The following is an 18,628-nucleotide window of genomic DNA, read 5'->3' on the forward strand; positions in this document are numbered from 1 at the left end:
AAGGGGCTGAAAGCAGAAAGCATGAAGGTTAAAAAACAAAAAACAAAACCAGAAACAGAACCTCCAAGTGGAAAAGAAAGGAAGAAGCTCACCACCTGCGGAGCACACTGGTTTTCAAAAAGGATCAAACTCTCTTTCAAAAAGGATCAAAGTTTACATCTGAACACCAACCAGCGGCTGCAAGGTGACTTGACAGGAAGGTGAGGAATTAACAACTTGAATTTTAATTCAGAGATGCTGAGGACAATTACAAAGTAAGAGAAGTGAGAGGAGGCTGCTTTGATGATCTGTTCTGAATCTAAGGCTTGAAATAAAGAGTCCTTTTTGTACTTGATTGGCGCTGAGCCGCCGGGGATGAGGTCTTCCCTTTGACCCTAAGAGGACAATAAAGTATTCCGCACTGCAGACACTCCAATACAAATGTGTGTCCCTACACAGACTAACCTCAAGGCCTTTACAGTGTCTAGAAATCTGGGAAACCACAGAGTTTGAGTTTAGGTTTTTTTGTCTGTTTGTTTTGTTTTTAAGAGCAGAGCAATTAATTTCATAAGGAAAGATTTAACTGTACCTTAAATGTTCATGTCCATCCAATGTCTCTTTCAAAATGAAAAAAATCAATGCCAATAAACATTTTAAGGAGAAAAAAGTTATGTTAGATTTTCTTTTAGAGTTCTAAAAATCTACTCATCCTTAAAAATGAGTCTGCCTCTTGACTTCCATACTGAAGTCAGCACTGGGACGACAGAGAGGGTGCACACCGTGTGGGGACACAACATAAGCAGCCCCGGGTCTATGCTGTTCTATACCCTGAGGCTGTACGTGTCAAGAATCACAAAACTGGGCTGTCAGCCATAGCACTATGGCACCTACCGAACTCCAGGATATACTGATGGGCCTCATCCACATAGCGAATGAGCTGCTGAAGGAAACTATAGGCAAATCGTTTCTCAATAGAAGGTGTGTCCAATTCCAGGTCCTTGAAGCCTCTAGAACAGCAAAAATGAAAAATGGAAACCAACGTCTACAAAGACTATGGGAAGTCTTGTTGAATATCTGTATATGGAGGTGTATTTAACATTTTATATACAGCAATATAAATACAGATAAATTTGGAAGGCTAGATATTCTTGTTGCTAAAAACAAAAACGAGATTTAATTTTTAAGGAACACTTTGCATCTGACATAAAACTGCTAAGTAACTCACTATGCAATAAGATGTGTGTTTAGAAAAGCAGTGAGTCATTTTTGCCTAGGGAGTTTCCTGAGTGATGGACGGGGGCTTAGCATAAGGAGTGTAAGGAACTCAGTCGTGTATTCTGAACATACTAAACAGTAGCTCTAAGACTTAAACAGATGAGTGAGTGCACTCGCAGCATTACATCTGACAGGATGTTTAAATATTCAGGCTCGTAAAAGAACGTGTACCTGGAGCAGGTGTGCCTTACCTGGACACAGCATACCCGCTGATCTGCAGGAACTTGAGGATGTCCTGTGCTTTCTCCCTGTCCTTGGCTTTCTCTTTGGCTGTCAGTGTGTCATAGGGAACCAGCAGTGGATGATTTCCACCTCCTAAGAGGACGTCAAGACGAAAATACAGCATAGCAATTACAAAGTTAAATTAGAAATTTAATTTAGTAATTAGAAACTTAAAGAATGATCTGAAATGAGAAACGGCTGCATGTAGAATAGGACCGCGCTGCAGAACTTTTGGTTCCTCTAATCAGACACAGAGCACAGAGGACGCTTCCCTCTCTAGTGAGTTTACTGCTCCAGTTAATCTAGGAAACCTGTTCAAAGACTGTGTACATGCCTTTCAAGAGGCAATTAAAACGTGAACATACAAGCGTTTGTAACATTGAGTGCCAATGACTCTGCTATCACACAAGAAAGGAACCCAGCACAGAGTGTAAATCGGCACTGAAACACGCACAGCTGGATCTAATAAAATTATAAGGCATGTTTCACGCAACATGCTTCATTTTTCTACCCCACAGAGAGAAGAGAAAAAAAATGTCTTAAGTCTGGAAGTTTTACTGTGTCTAACAGATCACAGAGTACTCTGTAGTCACATTATTTCTAAATACACAAAACTCATACTCAGGCTGCCAAATTTTTTAATCAATCAAGTACATGCATTACTTTTATTAGATATTTGAGAGAGTTCTATTTTGTCTTCTTTAAGAGTTAGTTCTCTTAAATATCTAATAGAAGTAACATATGTACTTAATTGATTTAAAAATCTGGCAAGAATCTAGGTTTCTAGTAAGAAGTATTTAAAATATGCTTTAGATTTAAAAATTATAGAAAGTATTTAGATTTTTAAAAACTAATAAAGATAAAAGCATTTATAAAATAATAAATTTTGTAAAAGCTTTTATAAAAATTATAAAAATTTCCAAAAAAAATGCACTGGTAATTCCAGATATAAAGATCTGATACAAAGAATCCTATTAAAGCAGCAGCAAAATGAATAGCTTGGTAGGCCCCAAATTTAGAGTTTATAAAACATGCACAGGAATATATTTCACATGGGATGCTGAAATTCCCTGAAATAAAACTACTAAGGGAACTCTAGAAAAAAAAAATGGAAAATAACTGTTTTGTTTGAATTATTATGACAGCATAGACCCTGTTAAATCCATGTCCAACGGGGTTAAGCCACGGGCTCCCAAAACAATCATAAACGTTGAATCCGGCCTGCATAGGGAGTAAGCAAACAAAAAGACAAAGGAGAAAATGCCATGTTTTCCTAGTGCTTGCCTTGACTGAGTGCCATCTACAGAGATGCAATCAGGCACTGAATCTCACGGCCGTTAGGTGACACTATTCCATCACAAACACACAGGGACAGTCAGGAGCTCCCACACCGACAGGGCACCCTGAGGAGCCATCAGTTATTTTTGATACAAAAACACAATTAGAACAGAACACAACTGTCAGTATAACCCAACTGCCAGAAGGTAATACTAATAGTCTGTGAGCTGCAAGGAGGACAGAGACTATATTACTAAATCCGCTGGGAATAAAGCTGACTTTTTTCATAATCACAGGTATAATTTAACAGCATAGTTCATGAAAAAAAATTATAAAACACATAATTACCTTGCAATCATTACCCATTTTGAATTCCACTATGGCGTTTAGTCCTAGAGAAACGGGCAACTAAATTTGTAACCCACGATGATTCGGGGTCAGACACTAATAGGTAAAGGGCGGCGGGGAGAGGGAGAAAGAGACAGAGAGAGGATAAAGTCTAAACTTCAAAAATCCTAAGAACGCAAAGTACCCTCTGAGTTTAAAGCCCTTCTGAACAAGACAGGTGGGCACCTGGAAGTCAGCCAGCAGACTGGAAAAAGATGTCCTTAGCTGTGCCACCTAACAGCAGGGTGACGACCTTGATCTCAACCCTCACCTAGCTCATTTATAATCTGATTGCGGATGACATACGCATGGGAGGGCGGTAAGGAGCCAACCCAACCTGAGAGGAGATGAATTTGCAGTAATTCCTGGGATGCTTGCTGCCTCAAATGTACAGCTCTGCCTTGTGAATTCACTCATGCAAAAGGGTCAAACTGCTGGATACCAGAACCATCCTAGGCTTCATGACAGATCATCACAGCCTAAAGTACGTGGTGTGATCACGGGAAAAATGGACAAAAGGACGGCTAGGTCTTCACATCCCTCACTCACCGGGGAGCATGGGTAATATTTTCTGGACTTTCACTCCTCTATTCTATTAATGATATACTCCTTAAACTGCCTGATTTTCCCCAAGCTCTTCCAGATTCCTAAAGCGGATGGACAGGGCATGGGAGGGCAGACAACCTGGGAGAGCAGAGGAGGAGATTTTCTCCAGACGTTTCTAAAGCAGAGACATCTTCTGCACACAGATGTCGGGGTGACAGAAGAGCCTGGAGGGGCTGGAGCCTAAGTGGGCAGCCTTAGCAGGATGCTCTTGTCTGTCGAGGCGTCAGAGTGGCTCAAGGGCTCTAAGTTGTGTCCTTTTCCTGCCCCCTGGCTTCTCTCCTGCCATTCTCATCTCTCCCCTCCCACCACACACAACCCCCACCAGTACCAAGACATGCGGTAGGCGGCAGGTACCTCCCACACTCCCACCCAGATCGTTTTTGGAAGCAGGAGCAGAGACGTAAGGACACAAGGTGGCTGCCAAAGCCTTCAGGGAGAGAACACAGGGGAGAAAAGACACCTGTGGTTTCTGTCCTGAAACCATCCACCGTCTCCAGCCTGTCTCTGACTCCAAGACTCATTTCTCTCCTCTGCTGGTCCCAGTAATGTAAAAGCCGAGATTCAGGGTTGTATATTTCAACACCTTCCTTAGGGGCCAGCTGTTTTAGTGCCAAACAACTCAGTCTCTCATTTCACCACCTCACTGTTCAGCCTGCTGCGACTGTGCTGTCCCCCCACGATGAACATGGTATGAACTTGGACCAACGCAAGCCGGATGCAGGGGTGTGGATGCCGCACTGACGAGCCATGTGCTTTACTGGAAACTCTGACTGCAGGTCACCTAATGGCTGGCCCAGAAATTAAAGAATAATGATGATTTTCTAGCACACTTATTTACAAGAAAAGTAGTAGGGTAACTGCTTCTTACCTTTAATTTTACCCAAACCACAGTGCCTAAAACATACTGGGAGGAAAAGAACAGGATTTCCTCATGCAGTCTGCTCACGTAACCAACAGTGACTGTCTACTAACCACGCGGACAATGCCCCTTCGACAACGTCACTAAGCAAAGAACCTACGACTCCATGACTCAGCTACCCACCCACCCTCCCACCCATGCATCCATCCGTCAGCTGGCCAAACAATTGATCACTCATTTCCCAAACGTTTATGGAATGTGTCTAGAAAAACAGGCCTAGCCCTGAGCCAAATTCAGGAATAGGCAGTCTTGGTACATGGAACCCCCTCTGTTTCTGTGACCAGTTCTAATTTGTGTTACTCTGTTTCCTAGTGCTTGCTGTCTGGTACCATCCTCCAACACTACAGCTATTCCTTTCATTATGAAATATCCCCACCCTTCAAAATTACCTCCCTCTACGTTCTTACCTGTATCAATAAGTAAGAAAGAGAGAGCTTCCTGGTGCCCAGAACCGTACAATAAGGATGACAAAATTAATAGGATCTGTGGCCCTGAACTCGTTACATTCTAATGGGGGGAAAGAAACCCACATAGGAAGTAACTAAAGAGCGCCCACACTCACACACACACACACGCGCACACACACTATAAACAACATGTGTATAAACTAATGCTGAATACGTAACAACGGAGATCATCAGTACAGGATGCATTAAATTGAAGAAACTATGCAAACATGTATTTATATTCATAAAAATACTTTTCTTAATAAATTAAGAAAAGATTTAAGAAATGACTAAGAATATTAGGTCATTTTAGTATTAAAAACAGCAGAAAAGAGCAAGCAAAAGCATGTAAGAGACAATAACATAATTGGACTAAATAATAAAACAAAGAGCCTGGGGCCTGAGATAGAAGGAAATGAGTAAGAGAAGTATTTCAGCAGGGCTGGAAATCAGTGAGGGAGGGTCCAGGTAATGAACAGGACACCTCAGGTACGAGGAAAAGAAGTACAGACACCTACACGCTACAATGGGCAAGAGGGCGCCATCAAGATCCTGAGGCATGAGGAAATATACACCAGCAGTCAGGAAACTGGACTTTCCACCCTGAGACCCGTCACAGCCATAGCTGAACCGCTCCAAGAACGGCAGGAAGAGGTCTCACGCTAAAAAGACCACTGTATCCTCAGCATGTATTCATGTCGTCAAACTTGCGCTGTTTTTTAATAAAGATTTTTAGAAAATCTTACCTTTGGCCTCCAGCTCCAGCTTCTTTTTCTTTGCCCATATATTATGGTAGTTTTCAGCCATCATTTCTGCCATCGCCTTAAATTAACAAAATATGTAGCAACTGAGTAACTTTAAAAGGATACTAGAAAAGGATAACTTCATTTTCCAACAGACTAACATCAAAACATGCTTGAAAAGAATAAATCTGAGTGTTAGTGCTAAAATACATCAGAAGATCACTAAACACAGCTACTTCTTATTTGGAATCTGAATTTCAGGGGGTTCTAATGATTTGTGAAATTACAGAGTAGTAAACAGCAGGGGTGATTTCATGGGAATGGTCATTGTTTACAATGTGTAAAGACACATATTTTACTGATTTAATAATGAAACTTCAAATCAGCTATGGATTTTGAAAATATTTTTATTCACAAGTTCTTATTTTAGTTTCCAAAGCTTTAAAGGATGACATAATCCTTACTGAACAATGAATGCAAAGAACACCAGAGGAACAGGCTACACCAAGGTCTGCCCCAAACAAGGTGAGGAGCCTGGGAGGAGACCTCACCAATGCTTGTGGCCTTTGGATTTTGATAGGAGTGTCTTTAAGATTCCTTTCACTGGTGACTTTCAAGTTTACTGTGTCATTTTAATACATTCATCCCAGAGCAATGACAAAGGGCAAGCCACACAGTTTAATAACCCACAGATTGTTATCTTCATATACTTAGTTCTCTTGGAACAATATACTAACACTGCCAGTGTCACAGTCTGCTTTTTCTACTGACCCACTGACTCATGTTCCATGCCAATACGTTTTATCCTTCACTCAAGTCAGTTTCAAAGTGGGCTCCTTCGTGACAAAGGGGAATGGATAAAACTAGGGCTGGAGGAAGCAAAATGCCATTGGTTTCCCTGGATAGACAACTTAAAATACATCTTATTTAAGGAGTCATTAAGGTGATCCAGGCAGAGCATAACAAGTTACTGGTCCAGCCTCTTCTCACATACAGATACTTGATCACATGAGGACTTTTACACAGGTATGATCTTTAAAGAAAATGTTATTTGGAGGAAACACCCCAGAAAAAGTTCTATCACCTTTCACAGAATTAAGGGACTAGGGTTCATAGTCTGTAAATTCCATGGACCCTTTATAGGGTCACCACATTCAAACAATTCATGCTGTTACATCTATGCAGGGAAGTGTTACAGCATAATTTTTTTTTAATGAAATTTGCCGAATATTTTTAAAAGTTAAAAGTACTTACATGTAGATCTCGAGATAGTGTAACATTGCTCATGTCAATGGCTCGGGGGCTGTACCCATGGGCGGCATCCACAGAAACCTAAATAATTTGTGGGAAAAAAAGCATCTCATTACACAACCCAGTGGAGAGGGATTCAAGAAATACTCTGGAAATATAAGCCATACTTCCAAATGTAACATTTCTTTAGATAAGACTGGCAAGTAGCTACACAGACTGATTTGCAAGCACATCTAGCAGATTAAATTGTATTTGGGCATCTGACAATTATTTATGATTGACTAATACATCCCAATATCTTAGGGCTTGCCAATCCTGAAAGCTAATGATCAGAATTCAACAAATTATGCAGTGAGTCCACGATTCCGAAATATTAGCTTAGTCAAAGGATAACTGAATTCTTGAGTTTCTTACAAATTCTAATTGGCTGCAATGAAATTTACTTCTCCTCACACAAACAGTAGTTAATCTAAGAGGTCAGTATTTATAAACGTCTTTAAGAGCCAAACAGTAAGATAAAATATAACCAACTTCTTATCTTTAAGAGCACATCATAGAGTACTCAGTGATTTACAATGACAGCCTCGATAACCAGAGGGCTTCCTTAGCATGTCAACTTCGGCATTTCAAGAATGCAACCTGTCTTCCCACAACTGTGAGAAGGATTCACTTACTGTCCGGAGCTCTGACCTCGCTTCTCCCGTGGCTTAGTACGTGAAAGTGTACGACAGAAACGAACTCTGGCTCATGCTTTCAAGTCTGAAATTCTATCTTGATATATTTCGTAATTGTGTATATTCTCTTGTTAGACATGGGTAAGCAAAAAACCAAAATAAAATGTACAAATGGGAGGGTACAGCTCAGGGGTAGAGCACATGCCTAGCATGCATGAGGTCCTGGGTTCAATCCCCAGCACCTCCATTAAATACATACATACATACATACACCTAATTACCTGCCCCCCACCAAAAAGAACAAAACCAAAACCCAAATCAAAGGTACCAAATGGCTCAGATCCGGGCCTATAGAACACAGAGGGGTTGTCCTATATGCTACCATAATGTTCTCATGGGCTACACGCAACAGACTGGTCAGTTTTGACTGAACCTTGGCTTCTGTGCCAGTACTGAGAATAGAATGTGTAATAAAATCACATTTTCTCTCCTTTAAGTGCCCTTGTAAGAAAACTGAGACTCACCCAAGGCCACAGAGCTAAAGCTCTGAGCAGGCAGGGCTCCAACTCAGGCTGTCTTCTCTCGTTCCTCCTTCCCTCAACATAGCGCAGCACAGCTCTTACCTCAGCACTCGCCGGCCCACAACTGCCCTCTCTCATGTTATAAGTTTGCAAGGTGCTCAATTCAAGTCCTCTTTCCAGCTGCCATCAAACTGGTCCTTCTAGGCTGGACACTGCTGACCACTGCTGGCCAGCCGCCTCGTTAATTCCACAAATGCCGGGAACCGCCCCCTCCCACCCCCGTTCTCCTCTTCCACCTCTTTTTTCTCCGGTCCCTTCTCTGCCTCCTCTTCCATAAATTGCCTTTCACTACTTGTGGCTTTCTGCTTCACTCTTCAGCTGTAAACAGCCTTTTCGGTGTCCACATCTACTTTAAATATTTCATTCATCAACCACGTTTTAAAAACTAAAAATTAACTGATCTAGCCTAGTATTGTTCCTGTGCTCTAGATGTCAATTTTCAACCATTCATCACTAACTCCATCTGGGGACTCCATACGTGTATTAATCTACTGCTGCTGGAAGCAATCGTGGGAAATTGGCTAAAAACATCACAAACTAGGAGACGTCTGACTCGGCTCAATTAGCTAAACTCGAGGTATCAGCAGGGCTATGTCCTTTCTAGAAGTTGTAAGGACGAATGTTTTCCCTGTCTTTTCTAACCCACATTAAGAATCCTTCTGATTACACTGGACCCACCAATAATTCAGTACAACCTCTCCCCTCTCAGGGTCATTAACTTTGATCACACTGGCAAATGCAATCACACTGACAAAGCCCAAGGAAAGCGACATATATGAAGTATACGAAGATTCCAGCCACTGGGAATCCTGTTTGGAAGCCAGAACTCTGCCTAACACAATGGCTAAAATCAAAAGCATTATTTTCTCCTTGTCTCCCTCCTGCCCCCGGCACGGCTGTGCTCCTACCTCACCTAACACGCCCCTCCCACCTGGCGGCCCAGTCCAGGTCCACGGCAACCACCTCTGAACACATCTCCTCACCCGCCTCCTCCATCAGTCAGTCCTGTCTCTTCCGCAAAGTCTCTCTGGGGTACACCACCTCCCTCCATCGCCATGGTCTTTGCCCTAACTCAGGTATTCAAGGTTTTTGTTTTGTTCTGTGGGATGTATACAATCTCCTCCTGAGGAGTCTGTCTGTCTGCCTTCAGTCTCCTCCTCTGATTCATTCTCTACTCAGTTGTTGGAATTATATTTCCAAATACTCATTATGTTATTCCCTGAGTTATAAACCTTTCCACTGTAAAATCTGCAGGCCTATTCATCTCAGTATTCTCAGAGTCAGGCCCCAGCCATCTCTCATCAACTTTAGGATTACAAACTGATTCCCAATCTCATCGATAATGAAATACGGCAAACATGCCTTAAAACTAATTTAAAAAGTATTAGACTCCATGCAAATTTTGTTGAATGAATGAATAGAACAGAGCTGACAGCGATACCTTTATTTGTCCTTAAAATAAAATTTTCAGTATTTAATACCTTCTTTGACCTTGTTCCTTATATGACAGAAATTTATGTCCTTTTAGCTTTAGAGTAAGTTATTGAAGCTGGTTTAAAGAACACAAGTAAATATTTGTTTATTCAGAGATAGATTATTTTCGTGTTTTGCATGACCCATTTCTTTCCTTTACATACACAGAAACCAGAAGACTGGCCAGTCTTGTAGAATTTCAAGTTAACCTGGAATACATACCATCTCTGAATTTAATTAACTCTCACCTTACTGGCAATAATAACATAACAAACATCAACCACCATGTGAATGGTTATTTTCAAGGGACATAGATTATCTCATTTAATCTTTACAACTCTGAAAAGTAGATATTCCTTTTTGCCATTTTAAACTGAGAAAAAAAAGGTTCAGAATTAAATACCTCTAACAGTCATATCGTGTAGTCAACAGTAGAAGCAAGGTTTTAAAGTAATTCCTTCTGACTCCAAAGCACTTATCAAATGTCTTAAAATGTCCCCCGAGTGCTACCTGATTGGCTCCTGAGACCCCCTCCTCCCATCTCCCCGTCTCCTTGTCACTCACTCAGCTCCAACCTCCCTGGCTTCCTTGACCCTCATGTCCCAGGCCACACTTCCAACTCAGAGCATTCATGTGCATGACTTGGAACATTCTTCCCCCAAATACGTGTAACTCCCTCACCACTTTCAAGTCTGTTCAATTTATCAGCTCAATGAAATCTACTGATAACCCTGTATAAAACTGCAGCTCACCCCCAAATACCGTCCAATTCCCCCGCCCATGCACGCACAACCTGCTTTTCCACGCCGTCTTCTCTTTCCATAACATTTAATATTATTTTGACCTAGTATGTCATTTACTTCTATCACTTACTTTCCCCATTGGCATGTCAGCTCCATGAGAGCAGAGGTTTTGGTCTATTCTGTTCACTGACCCATCTGAAAAGCTGACAGAGTGCACAGAACACAGCAGGTGCTCAGTAAACGTCTGCTTAAAGAAGAAATGAGTCATGCCTCTGTCCTGGCCTGCCTTTCAGTTCAAGATGGAAAACACGTTCCAGAGTTTCACTCCCATCTTCCTTTCCTTCTCAGGTTATAGGCTAATTTTAAAATCTGTTAAATAGTTTATACCATACGTATGTAATAAAAGCCAGATATAAGAAAATAAATTAAAATTGGGGAGTAAGTAAGGAATTATTCAGAACCTGTGGAATATGCTTGAAGTTGTGAGAAACGTTCTCCTTTTAGGCTAACTTGAGAGATGACCACCAAGAAGTCGAAACACAGCCACTCAGCCCCTCTCTAACGAGCATCTTGTCACTGCTGACCCCACCGGTATCTGTGCTCTCTAGTCTACACCCTACCAGGCCGTCACTGGCTTCACCCATGCCCACATGCTATCTTCACACGCAGATTACAAGGGCCTAATCGAGTGGTAAATTCCCTGGAATCATGATTCATGTGCTGTTCACGGCAAACAAAAGACATTCATAATGCTACTGAGCCACAAAAGATAACAATGATCATAATTAGGTCTAACATCGTCATTCTTTTAAGTGATTTATAAGCATTACAACATTTAATCCTCACAGCCATCTTTTAAATTAGATGCTCTTGTCTGCTTCATTTTAAAAAAGCGAAAACTGCAGCACAGAGAGGTTGAGCAGCTTGCCCAAGCTCACAAAGAAGCTGGTGACTCCGTGGTGAGGCCAGGGTCTGACCCAGACAGGCCGTGCCCGGCCTCGCTGGGTTGTGCAGTGGCACTTACACCTGACTGAGGGCGGGCTGAGCGCAGAGGGAGGAAGCGGAGTAGATCTAGCTCCAGAGCCACATCCACACGCCATCTCAGCACCTCCACTGACGGTCCCCGCTACACAGGGATGCCGCAAAAAGTGCTCCCCCATTTACCCAAGTAAAGGAGTGTACCTGTTACACCATGGAAAGCATCTTTGTAATCACTTGGGCAATCAGTAATGCAGAGTGGAAAAGACACTGAGAAGTCTGGCGAAATTATTATCAAACAATATAATTAAGGTTAGCAATTAAGAAATGATTTTAACATTTCAGATAATGTTGGTTTATGTTTAAAGAACAGTGGAGTGAAAATAACAAGGATTGTAAGTGTATTTGTGGCGTTTGTTACTCTGCATTTCTGACACTGATACCAATATTCCTATTTTTTTCACTACTAAAAGGTCAATGTACTACAAACTAAATAAAGGCTTTATCTACCTTTGAAGAAATGCTCTCTGGCATTAAAAATGTTTAAATAATGGTGATAATAATAAGAGTTGCCGTCACTGAGGCAAACAGATGAAGTACATTTCTAGGAAGCAGTGGTCCCAGGACTGAAGTCCAGCGGTCCCCCTCCAGAGCCGTCCCTCTGAATCTGTACACTCTGCCTCGGTGCCTTGGGCATAAGCACCTCCTCGCATTGTGAAGTGATGGAGGGGCCTTAACAGTGTGTGTCGTACATCACACTTATCTCTACAGATCAGTAAGACTTAAGAGATGGTTACACAGGTATCGGTTAATAGTGCTCACTGAGGGTTTAATGGGCACTGAAAGCTACCTTAGGAGCTAAGGGGGAGTAAGGAAGAGAGGAAATACACAGTTTTTTTAAGCAATCTTGAGAAAGGTCAATTGAAATTCAGCAAAACATAATTATGATTTTGCTGGGGTTTTAAAGAAAAGGTAATCCTTTTCTGAAGATGGATTGGTTATGGCTTATGCATTACAATTTACAGAGTCTGTAAGAATTTTCGATGTTTTAGAATCACTTTATTAAATCTGTAATGAAATTCTCTATCTGACGTGACCCCACACCACTGTGGAGCTCGTGAAGTTTCCATATGGGTTACCTGCAAAAGCGTGAACTCTACCAGTTATTTCCTCTCCAGGTGAGCATGGCTAGAACGGTGGTTTGGCCCTTGGCTCTCTCACCTCCCTGGCATTCTAGAAGAAGTCTAGAGCTAGGACAGGCGGAGGCACGCTCAGCAGGCCGCCCTGCCCGCCCGCGCTGACAGGAGGGCCAGGGAAGAGGTGTGGAGAGGCAGGAACAGGAAGATGGAGCCCCCACCCCCACCCTCACCCCGCTGCTGCCCTTCCCCGCCCCACCACACCCCCACACCCCGGGCTGTGCTCCTGCCGGGGTACACAGGCCCGGTTTTTCCGGCTAATAGACAATCTCTTTTCTGGTCTGCCTCCTACTATTTCTAGTCTTCAGTGCTGGCTGAGAGGACTGGCACCATTATTGTTTCATTGGGTAAGCTCTCATTCAATATACACAACTTTAAATTAGAGCACATAGTTTTTGCTATTAAGGGGAGTGGGAAAATCGACCTTATGTTTCCTAGCAAAGCTTCAAGTTACTTCCATATCTGATAATTTCCTTATTTCCTATATAACCTATAGGAAAAAAAAGAGAGATCGTAACATTCTCTGCACTCCGCGTATCTTGTGCAGACCACCAGCCTAAACTGTACTGCTGTAGGAGGTCTGTCTCTTAAGACCAAACTGTGAGTGGTTAGGACTGGCTCTTGTTATCTTTGTATTCCTACTGCCTGGAACTCAGTTTGTGCTCAATCTTTGCTCAAACAGATTAAAGCAGAGTATAATTTAGTGAGAAATGTGTGCACACATGATAAAAAGGTAAAATGTGCTTTTATAGCTTCCACCTTCATGATACTTGAGAGAATTTAACGTAAAATATCTGCAAATCATATTTAGCTTATGTACCACACTTAATCTATTTAACAGTATATACCAAATACAAAGCAGGTGGAGCACAGACTTTCAGTCCCTTCATTTTCTTTTTTCAAAAATGTTATCTGTAAAATGGCAATAATCAATCTACTCCTTTGGTTAAACCAAACACAGTGACCCAAGCAGTCTGAAAAGGGACAATGGCAAGTTTAGCTCCCAGGGGAAATGATAGGGCCAGCTGGTATCTGGTCCCCACCTTGACCCCTAGGTCCTCTGGGTCAAGGCTGTCCTCTCTCTCCCATCAGAGCACTGAGCCCCACAGCCAGGCCGAGCTGGGACCTGGCTGGCAGGACCTCCCTGAAGTGACCAGGGATGTGCCCTATGACGGCGGCTCTGCCTGGCCGGCTGTACATCCTCTCTGCGTCGGTGGGCAGGTGCCCGGGCTCACTCAAATGGAACATCCATGAAGGTTTCAGATCCAGATCCCAAGAACCAAGCTTAGGAAAGGAGACCAGCTCTCCAGACGACCTAATTGGAGGTGAGGAACACATGCTACACCCTTCATGAGTGCAACTTCAAGACTCCGTCACTGGGGACTTCTTTATACACTGTCAGACGCACGACATGATATACAAAATTCCAGTGCGTTAACCAAGACTTAAATGCACGTAAAAGTAAAGACAAAGGAACAGAATTTTCCCCTCTTCTAAATTTTATGTTTATCCTCAGAATTTTCAAATGAGCTGTTTTGGAAAACATAGTAATCAAATGAACTATTGGAATTACTTTAAAAGAACATGAACAATGCAGCCAACACCGTGACCCTCACCTGGCTTGTCTGAGAAATGCGACGAGTCCGGTTGTAAAGGGCCATGCTGTCTCCCTCCCGTGTCCTTTCAATCCTCCACCCCCAAGCCAGCATAGTTTTTAAAGATTCTTTGATTGGCCAGCGATAAATTTCTTTTTCCTAGAAACAAAAACAAAAACAAAAAAGAAAAGAACAGAAAAAGAAAGAAAAAGCAAAAGAAGAAAAAAAAAGAGAAAGAAAAGGGTGGGGCATTATGAACCTAAATAAAAGAAGTATTTAATGCTTTGTTCTGAAATACTCCGCCTTCACTTAAAATTTTTTGATTGTCATCATTTAAAAATAAAAAAGGAACGTAAAAATTCTGAAGAGCAGAGTGTGAGCTGAGATGGAGTCTGGCTTCTAAGAGGGATCCTAGCTTATTAAGCATGAGGTTAATTCCCTTTAGTTTCCCAGCTCCTGGTTCTTCAGACAGAAACTAGAAAGGAGAAACACAATTAGGAAAAAGTGCCAGATTGTATGGCACGTGCTTGAAGGCTTCTCTACCATCTGAATAAACAGAGAAGTAACTTCCTTCCTAAGCACCAAGCTAGAAAATTCTTTTCACTAGATTTACTGAGATCTTGATTTCTCTCCAAAGAAGTAAGATACATGAAAAACAAGTAATAAGTGTATCAAAATAGATTACCTCATTATTCCTCATCAAAAAACTCTTAAGAAAATTTTCTAAAGTTCTTAAAAATATAGGAGAGGAATAAAAATCTAAAAGAAACAGAAAAATATTAAATAGGGAAGAAAATAACCAATTAAATACTGACAAAAAAGGGGACTGCAGAGAAAAAGACAAAGGATAAAAAATAAAAACTGGGACCTTTGAGAAAAGGTAAAAACAGTATATTCAAAGTAAGGAAGACATTTTAGTAAGAAATTTCCATAGCAAAGAAAAGACTCTCCCCCTCAAATTAAAACTGTATAGCCCAAAATATAATAAAACAAAATAAACACCTCACCTTTTCAGATAACAGCTTATATGGCTTCATTAATGGCTGAACTTTAGATGAGTCTGAATATATTTCTCCATAAATCCATCCATTTGCCAACTAAAAAAATTCAAAATCATTTTATAGGCATTAATTTTAGAGGGTGTAGGTGTGCATGTGTTTAAGTGTGTACTTGATAAAATAAATCTAAAATGAACCAAGACAAGGATTGCTTGGGATTTTATCCAGCATAAGTCAGTGTACAGACTTCCTCCCTAGTCAATATGATATCGAGCAACCACCTGGAGCAACTCTTTCCTCCAGAGACGAAAGTGCCCAGTCCTCCTTAGTCAGGTCTGAGACCAGGTCACAGACCCAGAGGAAGCTCAGGCTGCAGCGTCCTGTGACACGCGGATGTGAGAGCTCATTTGAAACAGAAGATTCGGGGCAGCTGCTTTATTTGGAAGCCTCCCTGAATAATGCTACCTGTTTTGCCAATCCTACATTCAGTCACCTTCAGTACATTCGTCTCCATTACTGCCCATGTAATTTTGCACATATCACCGTTTCCCTGTCTTGTTTCACGTCTGTCTATGCGGTAACGAGACTGGAAGAGCTCAGGACGGTCTTCCTGTAAATTTCCTCTCCCTCATCACCCCCGCCAGCTCAGTACCTACTGGAATCTTTTTATAAAACAGGCACTTAACTCCTACTGACTAACCTAGTAAATCCACTAAATTACTGAACAAAGAGACACAGGCTCAACAAAACAAAAAGGGGGTTTCTGAGAGGGAGTGAGGGCTGGCTGGCCAGGGCAAGAACGTGAAGCTTGACAGGGTGACGCTGGGTCGCTACGTAACACAGGCAGCTTTTGGACCCTCTGCTGTTTGATTCTCACTTCGCCAAATCAGTACATGCTTATTTTAGATTCCTGCATCGTCTCAGCTTAATCCCTCTGACAAGTCTATTTTCACCATCCTCTCTCAAGTTTAACGAGGTTCAACTTAAATGTAACTGCTCTGGTATGACATCTCCTCCAGAAAAGCGTCTTGATATGCAGGCAGGACTTGTGTCACAGATCGCGTCTGCTTCAGTTCTCTCATTCGGGTTGGTTTCCTTTTTTTTTACATCGGAGTCTAGTTGATTTACCACGTTGTGTTGTTAGTTCCTAGTGATACAGTTATACGCATATATTCTTTTTCAGGTTCTTTTCCATTGTAGGTTATTACAAGATACTGAATACAGTTCCCTGTGCTGCATAGTAGGACCTCGTTGTTTATCTATTTTATACACAGTAGTTTAGAAAACGAACTTACACTTACAAAAGGAGAAAGGCGAAGAGGGATAAATTACAAGTTTGGAATTAACAGATACAAACTACTATATATAAAATGGTTTTCTTTTCTTGACAAAACAAATAAAACCTGCCATCTTCCCAGGTAAGTGAACCACAGACCTACTTAGTAGTAAGAAGTAAGTCAGAAGAGCAGAAGGTGCAAATAATCACTAAACCCTGATAAGTGATTTTCAAGACTTTATCTAATATAAAATTACACATAAAGCTAAAGTTCCCTTAAAAGATTTCTGGACCCAGACTCTCCGTTTCTTACTGAAGCCCTTGATGATTATTACTTTTTACTCCCACAAAAAGATGTATGTTTAGAAACATACATGATTTAACTAATATATTTTTTGAACTTTTAGCACTGTGCTTTTTTATGAACTCAAATATTCTTATCTGTGTATGTGTAATATGTGTATCAGTGGCAGAACTAAATATTATATTAGGCTAAATATTATTTTAACATATCATAATTAAACATTCTTTCCAAATCTGAAGCTCTCACTTTTCAGTGGAAAACTGTCATGGTCAGAAATGTCTGAGCCATGGCCAGTCATTAGGTACGTTCACTAATGAATAAAAGGGACATTCTGACTTTTACCTTGTCCATCGACCATTTGTCATGGGAATGCTCTGCATATTTGCTAATGAAGTACTCCAACTTCTCAGGAATTGTGATACTATGAGAAAAACAAACAAAGAAAGGCTTGATTTTCACAGGACTTACAAGGAATCATATTAATAATTTACTCACAGCTTATGATTGCTTAAATCCCATTCAATGCATGACTTAAACTGTTTTAACAAGGTCTAACTTTTCCATATTGTAGGAACAATATAAGAAAAATCAAGCAGATAATGTTCTATCTGCCCATCTTATATTGATTCATCCTTGATGTCTTCATGTAAGTTATATACAAGAACAATTACACAAAGAATAAGTAAAAATAATTAAAATGTATTCAAAGACGAGGACAATACATTATACCAAAAGTTTTAAAAAATCTGAATGAAGATAAAGTTAGATTCAACAAGCTTAGACATACTTCTTTCCCACATTCGTTATTCTTGTGAAGTTATTTTTCCTTTTTGACTTAAGTCTCTTCTGCTACAACTATAAATGGGTAAAAGACTGCTGAAATCTCACCAGTTACATTTTGTAAATTTTACATTAATTTCATACAACTAGTGGTGTGTTAATGATTTTAAATGTTAATGGTCGATACATAAATTCTAAATGTTACTAGTGTGCACTAGAGGGAAAAAAGTAATTAACCGATTCATGCTTTATGATTTTGTAACACTTCTTCTTGATTTCTTTCCTGTTTAAATGAATACTTAATCCCTTGAACAAATGCTGAGTCCATGCAACTGGTGACCAGGTCTGATGGTAAATCTGATGGTAAATCTAAGACTTGGGAATATCACATAGGTCTATGAATGGAAAATTAAATATGCATGTAATTCCATTCACGAATGAAAATATGTGAATGCAATTAACTTTGAGAATAGAATGGCAAGGGAAACCTAGAATAATGAGATGGTTTACTATTCTTTTCCACCAATGTTATCAGTTAGTAACTGAACGACAGGACATACACATACTTAAAACACAGTATGTAAAAATCACAGAAATGTAGAAATTACTGACATTACTATGCAAACCTAACCTGTTAAGAGGCCCCCAAAGGGGCACGCTTAGGTAAATTAGTGTACATGCCCAACGTTTATTAACTAATAGGATGTTATTAATCAACACCGAAGTCATGACATTGTTCTGATGTTATTTTAAAATCCTGGATGACATGGTATGTGAGCAAACCACAAACTTACCCATGTAGCAATGTGCACATGTGATATTCTGGTTTACTTACTTTAGAAGAGACACAAAGGATCAATCACATAAGCCAAACCCTGGGTGGGTGGAGTCTCTCTCACAGGACTGTCATCAAATACCAAACAT

The 18,628-nt window shown here is 40.8% G+C and overlaps 1 protein-coding gene across 15 annotated transcripts in view; it reads right to left on the minus strand.

Annotated features, from left to right (window-relative positions):
- Positions 1-18,628, minus strand: part of RYR2 (ryanodine receptor 2) — a 543,353-nt gene that overhangs the window by 125,421 nt on the left and 399,304 nt on the right. For all 15 annotated transcript variants that reach the window (XR_010381799.1, XM_064487828.1, XM_064487826.1 and 12 more), the window contains 7 exons: positions 17,267-17,345; positions 15,354-15,443; positions 14,368-14,505; positions 7,110-7,187; positions 5,859-5,934; positions 1,446-1,569; positions 871-986 (listed from right to left, as the gene is read on the minus strand). Coding sequence is in view for 14 of the 15 variants with exons in the window: in XM_064487828.1 (XP_064343898.1) it covers positions 871-986; positions 1,446-1,569; positions 5,859-5,934; positions 7,110-7,187; positions 14,368-14,505; positions 15,354-15,443; positions 17,267-17,345 (701 nt within the window). In the remaining variant the exon portion in view is untranslated. The remainder of the gene's footprint in view (positions 1-870; positions 987-1,445; positions 1,570-5,858; positions 5,935-7,109; positions 7,188-14,367; positions 14,506-15,353; positions 15,444-17,266; positions 17,346-18,628) is intronic.

The sequence above is a fragment of the Camelus dromedarius genome, chromosome 8 (genome assembly GCF_036321535.1).
Source record: "Camelus dromedarius isolate mCamDro1 chromosome 8, mCamDro1.pat, whole genome shotgun sequence".
Classification (NCBI taxonomy): domain Eukaryota; kingdom Metazoa; phylum Chordata; class Mammalia; order Artiodactyla; family Camelidae; genus Camelus; species Camelus dromedarius.